This window comes from Crocodylus siamensis, chromosome 1 (assembly GCF_052110815.1).
Source record: "Crocodylus siamensis isolate JL-2025a chromosome 1, ASM5211081v1, whole genome shotgun sequence".
In the NCBI taxonomy this organism is placed as follows: domain Eukaryota; kingdom Metazoa; phylum Chordata; order Crocodylia; family Crocodylidae; genus Crocodylus; species Crocodylus siamensis.
The window spans coordinates 1,199,077-1,217,675 of record NC_143395.1 but is presented as its reverse complement, the minus strand read 5'-3'; the positions used below and the strand labels follow the sequence as shown (position 1 = coordinate 1,217,675).

At 47.0% G+C, this 18,599-nt stretch overlaps 2 protein-coding genes across 5 annotated transcripts in view; both read left to right on the top strand.

The window, feature by feature from the left end:
• FBXO16 (F-box protein 16) overlaps positions 1–3,636 on the top strand; it is a 61,235-nt gene extending 57,599 nt beyond the window's left edge. For all 3 annotated transcript variants that reach the window (XM_090025305.1, XM_090025128.1, XM_090025216.1), the window contains one exon: positions 272–3,636. In XM_090025305.1, the coding sequence (XP_089881431.1) occupies positions 272–339 (68 nt within the window). In that variant the 3' untranslated portion in view covers positions 340–3,636. The remainder of the gene's footprint in view (positions 1–271) is intronic.
• A 5,020-nt stretch (positions 3,637–8,656) lies between these two features.
• ELP3 (elongator acetyltransferase complex subunit 3) overlaps positions 8,657–18,599 on the top strand; it is a 122,538-nt gene continuing 112,595 nt past the window's right edge. For both annotated transcript variants that reach the window (XR_016438802.1, XM_090024682.1), the window contains exons 1-6: positions 8,657–8,809; positions 9,308–9,407; positions 11,556–11,694; positions 13,095–13,165; positions 16,100–16,163; positions 17,693–17,761. Coding sequence is in view for 1 of the 2 variants with exons in the window: in XM_090024682.1 (XP_089880808.1) it covers positions 8,791–8,809; positions 9,308–9,407; positions 11,556–11,694; positions 13,095–13,165; positions 16,100–16,163; positions 17,693–17,761 (462 nt within the window). In the remaining variant the exon portion in view is untranslated. The remainder of the gene's footprint in view (positions 8,810–9,307; positions 9,408–11,555; positions 11,695–13,094; positions 13,166–16,099; positions 16,164–17,692; positions 17,762–18,599) is intronic.

Here is an 18,599-nt window from a genome sequence, read left to right as displayed (position 1 = left end):
CATTAGACACAGTGCTCCAGATTAGGGGTCGTTAACAGCATCCCTCAGTCTCCAAAGTGCAGGCAGTGGAACGAGGAATGTTTTGACCGTGCTCAAAAATCAGGTCTCAGTTTTTGTGGGTTAAAAGTACTCTGCACATGCCTTTGATTGTAGATGTTTAAAGACAGGGGCATGCGCGACTCCCCTGCATTTGTGCGGGTTGGGCGCCTACAGGCCTCTACAGTTGTGAGCTTTGGTGCAATTCTCATGATGGCTCCCCTTCCTGTTCCAGCATCTCCACTGTTTGAGGCTCAGCCCTGGCAAATTCCTCCATCGGACCCAGGCTCGGATGCAGAGTAAGATGATCAGCAAAGAAGCGGCTCCTATGCTCAGCATTTGGAAACTGGCAATCATGGCACTGGCCCTGCTCAGTGAAGACTGGAAGCTACTGACATTTATGAATCAAGCCTGAGGCCTAGCGGATATAGCCTGATTTGTCATTTGTCCCAATATGAACCTTTTATCGCTGACCTCTGCATACCAGTGGGGAATGCCCTTTTCGGCAGTTCTGCCACAAGTTAAGCCCTGTGCCCTCCTGAGTGCCACTCTGATCTCCTTCCCCTGCCTAAACTGCTGCTCTGCTTTCTGCTCCCTGCCTTGCCTACCACTGAGCTGCTTTCCCCCTCCCTGATCTGCCATGTACCACACACAGAAGCCGCCCTTGCCACTTGGGGCACACATGCTGCAGCCTGGCCACCCTCGACCTAACACAACAGACTCAGACTGGAGGTGGGGGCACCTTGCTGTTACCCTAATCCAAATAAATGATTCAAAGCTGGGGTTACACCAGGGCTGACCCAGTATCCTGTTTCCGATCTCAGCTCTGTTCAGCATGTTTTCCTGTCTCTACTGCTTTGGAGCTGATGCCCCCTTCTACTTTGACTCAGGGCCTGTCTTCACTGCAGAATTGACACAGGGGATCTCTGCCCAGGTCAAAGCATCAGGAGAAGCCTAGCCTGAGTGTGGACACACTGCAAGGCCACAGCTTTGCTGCTGCTGTTCCCCCATCCCCAGGCATGTGGTTGGGATGCCTGTGGGCACATCCCATGGCTCTTCGTGTTCATCTGCTCTGGTGAATTATGGGAGAGCCTGTCTGGTCTTCTAAGGAGCCATGGAAAGCACTGGAGGACCACTGCCCTTGGGTGACTTGGTCTCTTTGCTCACTACAAAATGGGTGGTGACAGCTGAAGTTGCATGTCTAGCCGTTTCTTGCGTCCACCTGTGGAGCACAGGGACTGAGACAGTGCGTATGCCGGACAGGCCGCTGCTTTGCACAGAGTGCCACAGATGCCTCTAGCTCCAGATTAAGGGGTGAGTAACTCAGTGCATCCCATTTTCTCATGCTTCTCCTACACCAAGGTCCCCACTTCTCCTACACCAGCCACCCATTTCCTTCTCCTTCAGACAGCTCCTTACAAGCTTCTTCCTGAGAAAGCTTTCCTGCATGGATTGCCTTATTATTGTTCCTATGAGCCCTCTCAGGCCCAAACTACTGCCTCATGTTTGCTCCAGGGGATGAGCTTGATGATCCCTGAGGTCCCTTTCAATTCTAGAGTTTTATGATTTTGACTATTTCAACTAATGGGGTCCAACCCATCTGGCCAGATGGGTGTTACAGGGCCAGTCCGTGGGCCAGATCTGCGGTATAGAGCTATCTCATCTGGGCTGGGCTAGAATTTGGCAGCAGCAACATCAATCGCTGCAGCTCCCAGTTCCATGGCAGCAGCTGCTTTTCCTATTGCCAAATATCTAGTCCTGTAAGCAGCCCCATGTGGAAGATGATACAGTTCTGTGCTCTGGATCTGGCCTGAGGGGCTCTCCATGGGTCTAGAAACTTGGTGGCAGGGTGAATGATGACTGTTAATTGCTGTGACTCTGGGAGCTGTGTCAGTTAAAGCTGCCTCCACTCACCCCGGTGTCAAATTTCCGGACCTGTGCAAGAGCCCTGTCGGCAGGCTGGATCCAGCTCACGGGCTGTAGCTTGATCATCCCTGAATTAGGCTGCAACTAATCTTTCTGTAGCAGGATCTCCAGCAATTGGTCCATGTCTAGATCTGGTAGTGGCTGAGTACATGACACGCAGTAACGCCTGGGCGTGAGGGACCACGCGGATGTGTTGCTGAAGCCACTGAGCATGTTCAGTATAAATGCAATGTTCCCAGGTGCCTGAATATGCTCAAACGAAGCTGCTATGGGTTTAGGCAGTAAGTTTAAATGCCTCTGCTGCTGAAAGTCCTGAATCCTGAGTGCTCACTGACTTGGAGGGAATGCATCAAATCCTGTGGTTTATAAAAAGCTCGTCTTTATGGTGCTGTAAAAGTAATTTAGAGAAGATCTTGGGGAACCAGAGTGGTCTACATTTGAAGTAGCAGTGTAGCTGCAAATTCGTCTTAATTGTAACTGCTGCCAATTATGTTACTGGAATAAAACAGAGGAGCTAAATATTTGCTGCCACTAAGTATGCTTAAACGATTTTGCGGAAGCGTTCTGCATGGAAATCTGGGATGAAGGAGAAAATGCGGGAACAAGTGGTGTCACCAATCATGCTGCTTACAACAACACAGTGATGTGGACTGAAAGGGATGCCACAAGGAAAGGACTTGAGCCAGGAAAGTTGTACATGAGCCTCTGAGCACACACCTGAGCAGATGCCCCACTTAGCTACTCTCCTGACGGTTGCACGAGCAGGAAGAGGCTTTTACTTGTCTGCCTTCCCCATGGCAAGGGCACATGTTTAGAGCAGAGGGCTCTAAGGTGGACCTGGGGCCATCCCAGTCTTTAGCAGAGCTCTCTTCTGCTCAGTGCGCATCCTAACCTTGCCTAGCACCAGCCTAAGCAAGCAGGGAAAGAGCAACAGCATACCCAATACCCAACAGGGGTGATGATAACCAGGGATCCTGGTTTTCTGTGTTTAAAAGTTGCAAATTCTCTGATAAAAATCACAACTTCTCTGATTAAAAACCCCAAAATCTACCATTAAAATGAAACACCACTCTGTATATAGGTCTCAAATGAACACAATGTTTTTTTGATATATATACAGTTTTAAAGCAATTTGGAAACCTACCAATGCCTCAATCACTATAATAAAATATATGCTAAGTAACTATAAATTCTGGTAATTGATTTTGGGTTTCTTATTATGAAATATCAGAGCTCCCCCTGCCCCCTTAGCTCCCCAGGACATAGGTCCAGGCCCCGTACTTCCCACCCACATCCCCCCTGGCCCTGCTGGTGCCCCTCACTCCTCACCCACAGGCTTTGCCACCCCTCCCAGCTCTGCCAGAGGGGCCCCCAGCTGCCAGGGCTAGGGGGCTAGGGACCTGGGTCCTCAGCCCCTTACCTCCCCCAGCAGCACCCAAACCCTGGCTGCCGCTCATGGGAGGCAGCGCCTGCTGTTGTGGTGGAGCAGAGTGCAGGGCCTGGCTCCTCCTCTCCCATGGGTGGCATGGCCAGAGTGGAGCCCATGGAGGAGGTGGGGGCAGGTGTGGGCTGCCTGCTGCAAACTCAGGATCAGGCTCCTCGCCCTGCTGCCCTCCCCTTGGGGCCTTCACAGCCCAGCAGGTGGAACCAGGCAGGGAAGCTCGCTGCTGTTACTTGGAGCTCCACATCGCCCCAGTGAAGTGCCCCCTGCCCACCTAGCAGCAGCAAGGGGCACAACTCTGTGCTGCTGCCCCCACTGCTGCCAGGCAGGCAGGGGGCTCTTCGCTTGGGTGGCACAGGACTCTCAGCAACGGCACCTTCCCCTCTCATTCCACTCTGCCCTGCCATGCTGGACTGTGGAGGCCCCAGAGAGAGGGCAGCAGGGCAGGGAGCCTGAGCCTGCAGCAGCCAGCTTGTCCCATGCACAGATTTGGGGGGCATGTGCTCCCCATGCTTCCCTGGCAGTGCGTGCAGCAGTGGGGAGCCAGACTTACCTTCTCTGCCCCCTAGACGAGCCACCGAAGGCTCTGTCCTGCTCCCCACAGGTCCCATGTGGCTGTACATTCTGGCCCTGGACCCCACACACCATCTGGCTGGGCAGCAGCCCCAGCCCCAGTCCCTGCCCCACTGCCTCCCTCCCTATGGGGGCCTCAATCTCCCTCTCCCTCACCAGACATACCTGGCAGCCAGGTGCATGGGTGAGCGTGCACATGCATATGGCACCCCCTGCCCAACTGCCCTCTTCCCGCTTGCCCCAGCCCCTTGTAGGGTGGAGCTCTGCCAGCCTGTAGAGAGCTCTTTGCAAAAATGGAAAATCCATGTATATCTCCATTCAAATGAAAAAGTCCACATTTTTCTTGGGTAAAAGGGAAAATCCACATTTGTTTCCCATTTTCCCACATCCCTGATGATATCTAAGGGAGATTCTTTTATAGCTCAAATTGTGGAGACTGTTATTTAAAGAGCTGCAGGTCCCAAGTGCGCTTCTCCCTGTAGCAGGTGCACAGTGACATCAGTGCCTCTTGCCCATAACCACCCACCACAGCTCACTGCTGCTTGCCTCATTCTGCTCAATTTGTTTTTGTCTGTGAGTCACTTTGATCTTGGCTACCCCAGTGTGATTCCAGCAGTCAGGGCAGTTTCACTTGATTTGCATCTATGTAAATGAATCTGAATCTGGCCCCCATCTGCTTTAGCTCTGAATAACTTGGCAATCCCAGCCTTTTTTAGCATCCTTTTGTTTCTTCCCTTTTTTCGGTCTTTCTATCATCTTCCTTCATCCTAATTTGCAAATTAGGATGAAAGAAGGTGCAAAAAAGACAGGGAGATAGCATGCTCACAAGCATCCTTTCCACCACATCCTTCTCCTCCCGAGATCCAGCTGAGATTCAAATTCACTTTATATCAGGTTCTCAACTGCTAGGTTTTTCTTCCCAATTGGGAAGTTTTTAAACTTACAGCAATGGTGGGATGGAGATTTGATCTGCTGCTTCCAATTAAAATACTGTGCTGCCACCTTGTGTTGTGTGTTAGTATTACCAACCCCCTAGGTAGTAAATAGGTGCAAAAATGAAGTTCATTTCCTACTTATGAGGACTTTTTACTGTCTTTAATTTTTTCCCTGAGCCTGATGAAGTGCACATGAGCCCAGAAGCTTGCAGAAAAAGATATATATATTTTTTGCAATTTCTTAGCTGGTCTAATAGAAAGTATCATCCCTGAACCAAGCGTTCTAGTGTTTTGCATTTCTAGGTAGTAAATAGAAATGCATATTAAACTTAAAATGTGGTTAGCCATAAACTCCATCACAACTGACCTATGAGGAGAGATCACAAGAACTACACACAGACAGGCTGTATGGATATCTATGAGCAGAGAAACTATTGATGAGTAGCTGGCAATCAACTGACAACTGGATTTAATTATCCAAGACCATAGATATTAAAGATGGAGAGGAGCTGGTCAGCACAGCCGATACATCTTCTAATGTGTTTGTATAGGTCCTGACACAAGCCCCAAAGTTTGGCTGGTGCCTTAAACTTCTACCTAAATGTAAGTAAATCATGATAAATAATAACTAGAAAGAATGGGAAGATGTTGACAGGCGAATTTTGAAACCAATTATCAGGGAGTAAGGAAGTTTTTATAGTTGGTAGGCTTGGAGGGGACCTGAGCAGATCATCAAGTCTGACCCCCTGCCATGGCAGGAAAGAGTGCTGGGGTCAAACGACCCCAGCAAGGTGTTCATCCAGCCTCCTCTTAAAGACCCCCAGGGTAGGAGCCAGCACCACCTCTCTTGGAAGTTCGTTCCAGATCCTAGCTGCCCTGACAGTGAAGTCGTGCCTCCTGATGTCTAGTCTGAATCTCCCCTCTGCCAGCTTGTGACCCTTATTCCTGGTCACTCCTGGCGGTGCTTGGGGGAACAGGGACTCCCCCAATGCCTGCTGGTCTCCCCTGACCAGTTTGTAACAGGCCACTAGATCCCCCCTCAGCCTTCTCTTGTGGAGGCTGAACAGGTTCAGGTCCTGTAGCTTTCGCTCGTAGGGCCTGCCCTGCTGCCCCCGACCATGCGAGTGGCCTCCTTTGGCCCCTCCATGCTGTCCACATCCCTCCTGAAGTGCGGTGCCCAGAACTGGACGCAGGACTCCAGCTGCGGCCTGACCAGTGCCACATAGAGGGAGAGGATCACCTCCTTGGACCTGCTTGAGATGCATCTGTGGATGCATGACAGGGTGTGGTTGGCCTTCCTGACCCCTTCCCCACACTGCCGGCCCATGTTCATATTGGCCTCAATAATGACTCCAAGATCCTTTTCCGTCTCTGCCTTGATGAGAAGAGTTTCCCAGCCTGTAGGTATGTTGCTGGTTCTTCCTCCCCAGGTGCAGCACCCTGCACTTGTCAGTGTTGAAACCCATCCTGTTCTTATCTGCCCACCCCTGTAACCTGTCTAGGTCCGATTGCAGCCTATTCCTCCCTTCTAGCGTGCCCACATCCCCCCACATCTTAGTGTCATCTGCAAATTTGAACAGGGTGCTTTTTACCCTTGTCCAAGTCGCTGATGAAGATGTTGAACAGTGCCGGCCCCAAGGTGAATGGTCACGTTTCCTAAATTGCCTATGGTGAAACGGAGGAACACCTGTGACACTTGCAATTAAACTGAATAAAAATACTGGGAAATCAGCTGTCAGAAACAGCCTTTCCTTGAGCACCAGCACTCAGTATCACCCCAGATGTCTTTTCATCTTCAGCTTCTCACCATCTAACTGCAAATTGGCTGTGGGCCTCCTCCTACTCCCACTGAAGTCAGTTATATGAAACTCCTGCCTCCCGTTGGAAGGAAGTCCTACCGTTCCTTGGAACACAGAAGAGTGTTTCAGTGGTGGCAAAAAACAAGGCGATGCTCAGGAAGACGAGGCCGGAGTGGTTCTGCCTGCCCCATGTGACATTTGGAGGGGAAGACAATATCCCCCTTGCAATCCAATGTGGAATAGCAGCATCTCTCCTAAAGAGCCATCTGTGGGAAGAGGGACAAACTCATCAGTGAGTTTAGTCTTACTGATGTAGCAACGGTTCAAGAGAGGTTCTCAACCGGGCATCCCAACTCAGGGAGTCCACGTGTTCTAGCTGACGTGTTCAAGATGGGTTCTAGACTGGACACCTCAGCTCAGGGGCCCTGTTTTAACTGGGACACTTGAGAAGGGCTCCAGGGGGTTCTAGGCTGGACATCCCAGTGCGGGGGGGTCGATGGCTGGGAAGTTCTAGAAAAGCTCCAGCGGGGATCTAGACTGGGCACCCCAGCACCAGGGCTCAGTGTCTTCTAGCTGGGATTTTCTAGAAGGGTTCTAGACTGGACATTCCAGCACCAGGGGTCAATGTGTTTTAGCTAGGGTTTCTAGAACGGCTCTAGGAGTGGTTCTAGACTGGGCATACCAGCTAGCTCAGACCTTTGAGAAAGGCTCTGAAGGGGTTTTAGACTGGGCTTGGGGGCCTCTGCATTCTAGCTGGGATATTCTAGAAGGGATGCAGAGGGGGGTCTAGGCTGGAGGCAGTGTGTTTGGACTCTAGAAGGACTCTAAAGAAGCAGTACGAGGGCCCAAAGATATTCTAGAATGGCTCCAGGAGGTTCCAGCAGAAAGGCACTAGAAAGATCCCAGGTTGGCATCCCAGTGCAAGCGGGTCAGGGGGCAGCATGTGCTAGCTGGGATGTTCTAGGAGGGCTCCAAGGGGGGCAGGGGGTTGGCGTGTTCTAGCAGGAATAGATTTCATAGACATTTGGGCTGGAAGGGACTTCAGAAAATCATTGAGTCCAGCCCCCCGCCCCAGGGGCAGGAAGTCAGCAGGAGTTATAGGATCCCAGGAAGACAAACATCCAAACGTCTCTTGAAGGCGTATAGAGTAGGTGCTTGAACCACCGCCGGTGGCAGACTATTCCAGACCTTGGGGGCTCGGACAGTGAAGAAATTCTTCCTCATGTCCAACCTGAAACGGTCTTGCTGGAGTTTGTCATCCGCCGGGGCACTCTGGTGAGCAGACGTTCCCCAGATCCTGATGAGCACCCCAGATAAACTTATAGGTGGCCATCAGATCCCCCGAGCCTGTGCTTTTCCAGGCTGAAGAGCCGCATGACTCTCAGCCTGTCATCGTAAGGTCTGTTTTCCTGACCCCGATCATGCGCGTGGCTCTCCTCTGGACTCTCTCAAGCTTCTCCACATCCTTTCTGAATTGTGGAGCCCAAAACTGGACGCAGTGCTCCAGCTGCGGCCTCACAAAGGCTGAGTACAAGGGGAGAATGACGTCCCAGGATTTGCTGGAGAAGCATCTATGGATGCAAGCCAGTGTTTTGCTCACTGTACTAGCCACAGCATCACATCACAGCCTCATGTTCATCTTGTGGTCAATCCTGACCCCCCAGTCCCTTTCATCTGTAGCGCTAGCCAGCATAGCACGGTCAAGTCCGTAAGCATACTGCAGGTTTTTCCTCCCAAGACGGAGAACCTTGCATTTTCTGCTGTTAAACACCATCAGGTTCTCGTCCGCCTATCTGCCGAGCCTGTCCAGGTCAGCGTGGAGCCCCCTCCTGTCCTCAAGTGTGCACACTTTACTCCAGAGTTTGGTGTCTTTGGCAAACTCCCCAAGGTCTCCTGGCTTCGCCCCTCCCAGCTGGGCCGCGCATGCGCGGAGAAAAGGAAGTGGGGGGGGGGGGCGACGCTGCTTTACGGCAGTGCGGCCGGCCCCCGTGCGGCCTTTCACGACAGCGCGCCGAGGAGAACGTCTCGCTCGGCAGTGCGAGCCACGGAGCTGTCGTGCTGCGCTCCGGCCCGCTGCAACATGAGGCAGAAGAAGAAAGGTACCACGGAGGGAGGGGGGGAGGAGGAGGACCAGGGCCCACCGCACCTCCCCTGGCACCGCGGAGGGGCTGCGCGGAGAAGCGAGGGGAGAGCGGCACGCATGCGCAGTGCCTGGGCTGGGTGGAGCGTGCGCATGTGCTGGGTGGTTTCGCTTGTCCGAGGGGGGAGCGCCCGCATGCGCAATGGTAGGAGGTACGGGACCGATACGGCTCCAGGGGAGCGAGCGCATGCGCAGTGGTTCTCTGAGGAGGCGGAGCGCTCGCATGCGCGTTTGGCTCCTGGGGGGGTGGCACACGCATGCACAGTGGTGGTGGGCGAGGTGCCTGGGAGCTGACGCATGCGCAGTGGTGGTGGGCGTGCCTGGGAGCACGTGGCCGGACTGGCTGCGAGGGCAGGTGCTGCCCTGAGGGTGGCATACGGGGGGAGTGGGGGACCCTGAGCCAGTAATGCTCCTGCTTATGGTGTTGCATCCTGGTGGGGCTTGGTCTTCCTTGTAGGAGTCCTCAGCCGGGCAGAGCTGATGATGATGACCATCGCTGACATCATCCAGCAGCTGGTTGAGGCGCACGAGCAGGGCAAAGATGTTAACCTGAACAAGTAAGTTGTGCTGGCCTAGGATCTTGTTCCTGATGCCTTTTGGGTTTCGTGTGCCCCTTCCTCTGGGCAGCCTACGTCCCTCAACACCAACCTTGGTTTCCCTGTACTAAGTACGTTCCTTTTGTCAGGTCTTGGTGACACGTAAGCATGGGCAACTGGAGCCTCCTGAGTCGGGGGGGGGGCACCAGATCACTGACAGGGCGGTGGTCCCCCAGTAGCCAATCGCCAAGACAGCAGCCAAACCAGGAGTGCACTTCCTCTGGTGATTCCAGGGGGTGCACGGCCAGTGTGTATAAACGTATCTTTGAGGCTCTTGCAGAACTTGGTTTGCGTGGTAACTCGAAGAGGTTGCTCATTATTTCTCAAGCTGTGGGGCGTGACCCAAAAGTGAAAGTGTTGTGATCAAACTTCAAAAAAATAGATCAAACTTTAAAGGAGAAAGAAGTGGGAAACTGTGGGTTTTCCCTTGCAGGCTGTTGGAGTTCCAGTCTGCAAGGGGCTGCTCGGAGTCCCCCCATGTCCCACGCACGCCCACCCCCTGCCCCATACACTGGGGGAGGCGGGCAGCGAGTCGGGAGTGAGGGGCACTTGTTTGGGATTGGCTATCAATGTTTACAGATGTGTCATGTACGGAAAGGTATGAGAACCACCGGTCTATCTTATACCACACGCTTAACGTTTTTTATGTGACCCATGGGACCTATTCCATATTGGACATACAGGCCTTATGTGACCTGAAGGAAAAAGCCATAAATGAGCCTCTTGTTCTATTAACTGTGCTGATCCATCTCATGGCTTTTTCTCCCGGGTGCTGTGGTACCTGAAGAGTGCCACAGCATGTCACACTATGTTAGTGCTTTTTGGTGCGGAAACACCTACATGTGCTTCATGAGATGAACCTGGAGATTTCAAATAGGAATCCTGTGTCAAAACTAGTTTGATCTGCTGTAAGCTTTTTGAGTTCTTTGCAACAGAAGACTCGCTATAGAGTTTTTCTGGATTCAGAAAATTGAGTGAAAGTTAGGAACTGGCATTAGGGGTGCTATGAGTCTAAAAATGTTGAGAACTACTAGTCTCTCCAGTCTGTTAATGTCAACTCAGTTATGGGAAAGTGACCTGGATTAAATTCAGATTCCCACGCAGTGAATAGAATTGTTAGAATATTTTACCCTCAGTTAAACCTTTGTAAAGGCAGAATAACTGCTGAAACTAGGAACTCAGTTCACTCCAGGTTCCTAATGGATTGCCAGCCTCGTGTTCTCATCCAAAGATAGTAGCACAGGGTTTCACAGAATAAATTACTAAGTGTTTTATCTGTGATAAAGGGAAGGAACCTAACTGGAATCTGAATTTGCAGGATGGCTGTTAGACAAAACTCTAATGCAGGGGAGTCAACTGCAAGGTCTGTGGGCTGAATCTGGCCCCTAGACTACCATTGGGACCAGTGGTGGGTATGGCTTGCTGCAGAATCCAGGGCTCTGGGGCCCCAGTAGACATGGCTGTCCGTGGTATTGGGTATGAGTGAGGGCTGTTCAGTAAATAAAGCCTTCACTTGCCCTGCGGCTGCCTGGCCCACTGCTGCTTGCTTTTGCCATACTTAGTGCTGCTGGCTCATGACCACCTGTGCCACTTCCACTGTGATGGCTGCCCTGGAATGGATCCGGCCCACGAGGAGCCCCACTGTCCAGCCCAGGGCACAAGGAGAGTTTGACATCCCTGCTCTAATGAAATAACCCAGGTCCCTCTTTGTTTCTGAAAAACAAAACAACTGGGACCCAACCCAGCCCAACTGGGACCCCTCCCCCCCCAATGCTATTTTCAGAATTTTTTTTTTTAGTAAAACCATCTTTGGCAGACAACCTCAGTAGAAATTCAAAACCTTAAAATTGTTTTTAGTTTAGCTCCATGCTTATTGAGGTTTTGTATGCCTTGCTGCACTGTGCACTGTTAGCTGTGATGCACAACTAGCATTAGCTTTTAAGTAAACTCTTACAGCATCATTGTAAGAAGTGTGTGTCTATTTGTTCAGTTGTAAACAAGAATTTGGTACATGCTCAACTGCGCTGTAGGTAGGTGTGTGGCTTCCCGAGCGAGTACTATATAAAAAACCTGACTGCAAGAAAATAATTGGTGGCACTTTCATTTTAGACTGAAAACCAAGACATCGGCCAAGTATGGACTCTCAGCACAGCCTCGTTTGGTTGACATCATTGCTGCAGTTCCACCTCAGTACCGCAAGGTGCTGGTACCCAAACTGAAGGCAAAGCCTATTCGAACTGCTAGTGGGGTGAGCGCTGTATACTTACATTTAAAGGCACCAGTATCAGCCATTGTAAAGATGCTGGTTGTCCCAGTAGCTTTAGTGAGGTTTATTTGTGTTAACAGCTTCCTCTGCTGTCACTTCCATGGTGCTGTGGGCAAGGTGAGATTACAAAGCATCTCACCAAAAAGGGAAGGAGGAAGGGCAACAACCTCAGTTTGTGCCAGGTTAGCATGACTTGCTCTCACTGATCACCCTACAGACAATACCTACTAAAACTTAAGCCTTTATACTGCTGCTAGCCAGCACATTAATAGTTTAGTAATGAAATGTTAATAATTTCTAAAAACTATTCATTAGAAAGATGGTCAGGGTCAAATGATGGTAACACTTAACTACAGCTAACAATCAGGTAAATGTTTTGAGTTTTAATACATGCACAAATGCAAAATGAAAAAAAAATACTGGAGAAGTATGTTATTGAGGCCATTCCCTATTGCAGTGCAGGAATTAACTGTGCTGTTGCAATCGCAAACGAATAGATGCTTGGAAGGTTGGACACTCACGTCTTTAGATTTCACATAAAAGGGAAACTAATGCCTTACATTGATCCCATCCACACAAAACTCTTTTCTTTTCCTCTTTGAGAAGCTGTGAGAGACCATGGGAGAAAAGGTTACTTGGGAGTGCAGGGAGTTGCTTTCTGTGCAGTGATGGCACCAGACAGTGCTGTACTGAAGTATACTGTGCTTGCTCAGCGTATGGCATCTCCCAAACCAGCAGCGTTGTTGCTACCACAGCAGAGTTTATTGGTGTGCATGTTGCACCATGCAAAGACCATCATACGATAGGTGGTTTGGAAGATAATGCCTGTGGAACAGGAGCTGGATATCTCAGCACAATGCTGCCTGGTGCTAAAACTGAGCCATCTAGATGTACTCCATCACAGCAAGAGATGAACGTATATTTTTTTCCTTTTCTGTGTTTGCTTTCTTTTTAATTTCCTCAGTGTCTGTTGTGAATTTCCTATGCCCAAAGTGCAGTAGTCTGTCCCAATGAGGACTGAATGTTACTCTGTCTCTTGGCAGTGTGCCTATGATGCTAAAATTGAAATGGGTACTCTACTTCTAAAAGTAGTCCTATATGGCAGGAACATGGCCTGCTGCTATGCCACACTGAACTGTTAATAGCCCTTTTAGCATTGGCGTTGCTATGCTACTGTTATGTTTGATGCTGATCAGTTTTTTGTCACAGCAAGTACCTTTTCTCAAAAAGACCTAATGTGCAAGCATTTTAGAAATAAAACTGAGTTGGAGCAAGATTAAAATAGTTCCCACATGTGCCTGTCTGTACAATTCCAGGATGCATTTAGTTTATGTAATACTATTGATTATAATTTTTATTTTGTGCAACTCTTCTCATTACAGATTGCTGTTGTTGCTGTGATGTGCAAACCACACAGGTGTCCACACATTAACTTTACAGGAAACATATGTGTGTAAGTATGACAGTTTGGATAACCGAAGGAGGACCGTTTTTCAGTGTCCCTAATAAATCTAGTCATGTGCTGCATCATACTAGCGCTGTTACCTTTCAGGGTGCTTAAAAGATTATGTTGTGCATCACAGAGCAGCTTCCTTTCCGCATGAGTGAAAAATTAAAGTAAATTGGATTAAAATCTGCCTTGCAGATACATGTGTGATGTGCAGAAGCAGATCCTGCGTTTTACTGTTTTTCATTGGAAGCGCATTTTCTTTAATAGGTCAAATTTAGTGCTTGAATGAGTAAGGTGATCTGACACAAAGGTCTAAATTCTGATGAAAACTATTTGAGTACTTTTTTTTCTTTCATTTAGTATTTTTATAAGTCTTAGGGGCCTGCTACATGTTCAAATTAAAGATGGATGGAAACCAGTTAGAGCTGTTACTCATTTATTTTCAAGCACCAACGTGGTAGCTTGTTGACTTTCTTTATAGCTGGATAGTCATTTTTATGGTATGATAATTACTTTGCATGTGTGGCTGGTCTAAATTTATTGTGTGATTAACCAGTTAACTGTGTGATAATTGGCATGGGTGACTAGCCTTACTTTGCAAGTGTGGCTAGTCTAAATTTATAGCATAATTAACTAGTTAATTGCATAATGTATATATAACACGGTACAGGTTTAAGTTATCCTGTGATAGGATGCTGTGTCCCTTTAAGGGAATCAAGGCCATTTAGTCCTGTTTAGTTTGTGCAAAGGTTTTAGTATTTTCTATACAGGGCTGAAGAGCTTTTTCACTTGGGTGCAACATGTCTAAATCTGAGAGAGAGGCACGGAGTGAAAGGGCTCTTGGTGGCTGCCTGAGTATGTTAAGAAAATATTTTTTGGGCTGTAATAGTTTGCATCTTTGAATGAATAGAACCGTGCCTTATGGGAAGAATAAAGAAAAGGCTTTGACTTGGGTTTTATTTCTTGCTGGGATAGTGAGGGAGCTCACAAGCCTTCATACTACTTCATATACAGCGCTTCTCCCTTGTCCAGGTGATAGGTCACCTCGTCGTAGAAGGAAATGAGATTGGTCAAGCAAGACCTACTCGCAACAAACCCGTGCTGGCTATCCCTTAGGATGTTGGTGTCAGCCAGTCCATTAAGGATGGCCTCTTTAATAAACTTTTCTAAGATCTTCCCCAGGATAAAAGTCAGGCTGATGGGCCTATAGTTGGCCGGATCCACTTTCCTCCCTTTCTTGAAGATCAGCACCACATTGGCCTTCTTCCCGTCTTCAGGCACTTCACCAGAGCGCCAGGAGTTTTCAAAGATCCATGCCAGAGGCTGGGCTATGACGCTCGCCAGCTCCTTGAGTACCCTGGGGTGCAGATTGTCAGGGCCGGCTGACTTGAAGGTATCCAGCTTCTCAAGATGTTCCTTCGGAGGTCAGCATTGATGAAGGGCAGGGAATCTCCCTCACCTGGACCGCCCTGTCCTGTGGTGGGCATGGGCGTCCCATGGGACTGATGAAAGACTGACGCAAAGTACCCATTTAATAGGTTGGCTTTTTCCTGGGCGTCAGTTGCCCCATCTGGTTCAGCAGGGGTCCAGTGTTGCCTTTGCTTTTCCTCTGGCTCCCCGCATATCATAGGCTCCTCTGTGAAAGATGTTTTTTGATTTGGATGGTATTTTTAGTCACTTGAAATGTCAAGATTCTGCATGTAAATTAGTAACATGATGACTGCTCTGTTAGCTTGGTGGCTGGGGTGTGCAACATATACTACAAGAATTGAGGGAATTCCCACACTCCTATGGCAGGTCATCTTTAGACTCTGAATTAACCATGAACCTTGTAATCCTGAGAAGTAAGCTGCAGATATTTTGGAACAAACAGGAATCAGTATTCCTTTGAGTTACCTCTCTCCTGTGGAAAGCAACTGATGTGCCAGGCCTTTCCTGACTAGGCAATGCTAGGATACTCGGTAATCCAACTGCATGCATGGTCTAAGAGACGAATTTAAGAAAAGTCTTTGGGTTTAGTAGCAGCAGTTCACATTCAGCTACTGCACCGTTGTCCAGCATGAATACTGCCTTACCCTTGGCTGGCTCGAATGTTGGCTGGCTAAACAATATGTCTGTGAAGTCATGGAATGACGCACACAGTGTGGTTTTCCAATATTTAGATAATTTAAATTGTAACGATAGATGGGAGTGAAAGGCATATTTCTGTAACTGGATGTCATATCTATTTATATGTTTGTATAAATGTGACATCCTAAATGTTTGGTGGAAATTGAAACTGGGAACTCTCATTTTCATTTTCTAGATAGAAGATAGCTTATTTAAATGTTGAGGCTTGGAAAATATTTCATTCTTTTACGTGTTTAGAATTGTTTGCACACTTGCCTTGCATTTTTAATAATTGTTCTAGTTCAACCCTGTAGACCTGTTTTTCTGAAATGAATAATGTGGTGTATTTGAAATAGGAGATGTATAGTATAGCTTTCATGAGCCTGAGCTTATTTCATCAGTGAGCTGGGACCCACAAAAGCTGAAGCTACATGTCTCTGATTTGGTTAGTCTGAGGTGTTAATCTATTTGCTTTCTGCCTGACTTCAGATAAACAGAGCTGGCTGCCGTTCTCGGTTTATTTGAAAAGCCAGGATTATGGAATGCGTTTGCTGTTCTTTTCTCTCTTAAGTAGAAGTTTATAAAGTTGTGTCCACCTAAACTAATCATTTGATAGATCAAGATTTCTTATAATTTTCCTCTATTTCCACCCCTCCTCAAATCATTTAAGTAAATGTCTGTGTGTTTAAATTGTAGTCTAATGTACAGATGCAGGTTCAGTAGTCTCAGATGAACTGAAAGACCCTTTTTGTTACTTTGTCTTTCTCATAGGTGCAAGTTTTCTCTAACTCCTCATTTTTATTTTATTTTATTTTATTATATTTGCAGCTACTGCCCCGGCGGGCCTGATTCTGATTTTGAATATTCAACACAGTCTTACACTGGATATGAGGTACTGTCTTGAATATGACTGTCTGTTGTGCTGTAGTGTCACAGTTTGTCTTTGAAATAGGTATACAGGCTCCTTTTTAGTTTTATGGAGTCTTTTTTCTTTAAACATGTACTCCTCCTTTAGCAAGAATTGGGGAGGGAGGGGGGGAACCCTTCCATGTTATAAGACATTCCTTACACTGGGAGACTTGAATTACTTCTAACATTTGTTCTCTCTCTAGTCTACTTCATGGGCTTCTTTCACACTTCCTGTACTATCTTTCAAAAGCTTGAGATAACTTTGTCTTCCTTTTAATTTCATTCTTTTTATTTTGAGATGGATTACTTTTCTTCTTTGTCTTGTTCTCAAATGCTTTTGAACTTTGACATCGAGTGCCAGCATGATTTGTTTGCCTCACAGTTGGCCATGAAAACAGCTTAGTGGAAACTCGCATTTGGTTCTGTTTAAAAATGGGATCTTGAAGCATTTTAAATCTCAAAGTAAAACAAAAAGATTCACCTTTGAAATAACTCACTTGATTTAATGCCTCTGGACAAACCCCACTTCCATATATTGCAAATATGTTTCTGTATTTGCAGCGAGGCCACACTAATTTACATGCAGTATAGCGCAGAATGTCTTTCTCTCCTGCTGCCTTGCAAAATTTTAATAGCAGTGCCATAGTGAGCAAGTGAATTACTAAGACTATTATATTGATAAAATATGTTTCACTGTATCTTCTAGTACGTTATGAAGTGTCAAACTGAACTAAAGTAATGTGTCTGTTTCTAAAGAAATAAAACTAAGTAGACATGGATATAGTATCTCTGGCTTGTTAATTTTGTTTGTTTGTTAATACACTGTATTCAGTGATTGGGTAATTTGTTACCCAGTTATTGGTGCCAAATGGAAAGAGAGTATTTAACTAGAACTTTCCTATTCACGCTTACTTGGAAACGGGAATTTATGTATTTATTCAGCACTGAGAGTGTTTGGCACCATACAAGATAAAACGGTAATACCTGTCCCAAGGGGTTTACAATGTGAAAGGTATAGAGAGCATAGGGTGCATTAAAAAATGGAAAGGAGACTGTAACTTTTCTGTGATATTAGTAATAGGTCATAACAAGCTCTGCAGTTTTTCACTTTATAAGCTAGTGCATTCTTTCTTCTGAAAGTGGGAAGACGTCATGCCTTACCCAGGAAGAATTGTGGGAGAAAAAGGACTGAAGTCAGCTTAGAGGAAAGAAAGTAATAAAAGATCAGGACTGGTATATTACCATGTTGCAGCATTCATTGAGAATTTCTGCTTTGCCCTTTTCCGGAGAAAGTATTTAAAAGCAAACTTTTTTTTCAATCAGATTACATCATCAGGACAAAGCATCAGTTTAAGAAACTGGATTTAAATGTGCTAAATTTTAGCAAACTACAACTAGATAGGCACTAAGAGTTTGAATTTTTAATAGCTAGATGTTTGAAGTGTCCAGCCACTTCTGTTTTCTTCTATGTTAAAAATAAGCTTTAAAAATGAACCTCTTTGTTTTTCATAGCCAACATCGATGAGGGCCATTCGTGCCAGGTATGACCCTTATCTCCAGACAAGGCATCGAGTTGAACAGGTAATGATTTGCAATGCTAGGGACACAGTGAGTTTTGTGAAAATGGGTGTAAAAGCTTGACTATAAAAGGCATAATGAAACGAGTATTTTTATATAGGCCAGTTACCTTGGGGAAGCGGGGGAGGCATAGAAGGAGAGAGCTTTTGAATGGCATCTTACTCTTTTTCTTGAAATTTCAGGTTCTTTTAAAAAGAAAATAAAGATCTTAATTATTAGGGCCTCAAAATAATTATCCTGAAGATATTGCTGAAGCCACAAAATCCAATATTTCCTGTTCCCTATATCGGATTATTTTTTTTATATGTGATGATTTTATGCTTTTGCAAATTGGAATGATGAAATATCAGAATGCTCTTGTTATTCTTGCTTTATGTGAATTGTTCGTATAACAACATCAAACACTTAACATTCTAGAAAAACATCCGGAAATTTGCACACCTTTTCCTATGGATGTTCCCATCTAGCTCTTGATCATTAGCCTTCAATAATAGCAAATGGACTTAGGATCAAACTCTAGTAGCTCTTATTGTCTGTTTCTTTCTCTGACTAGAATTTCTTCTATTTCTCTCTTTCTTATTTCCTTTGAGGTTCCTCTTCCCACCTCTTTTCTTGTCTCTTCAGATGCTTCTTCTATTCCTCCTTTCTCTTCTCTTCTTTCTTGGACAGCAGTTTCACCTCTTTTCCCATTAGAAGGGAAAGAATTGGTCATTTGCTACCCTGTACTAGCTTCTGGTGCTTGGGGGCAGAAACTGCAGGTTAGGGGGGGGAAATTTCAATTATTCAAGACAATGGGATGTGGACCCATTCCACAAAATACACACGCCCACGCACTGCATTT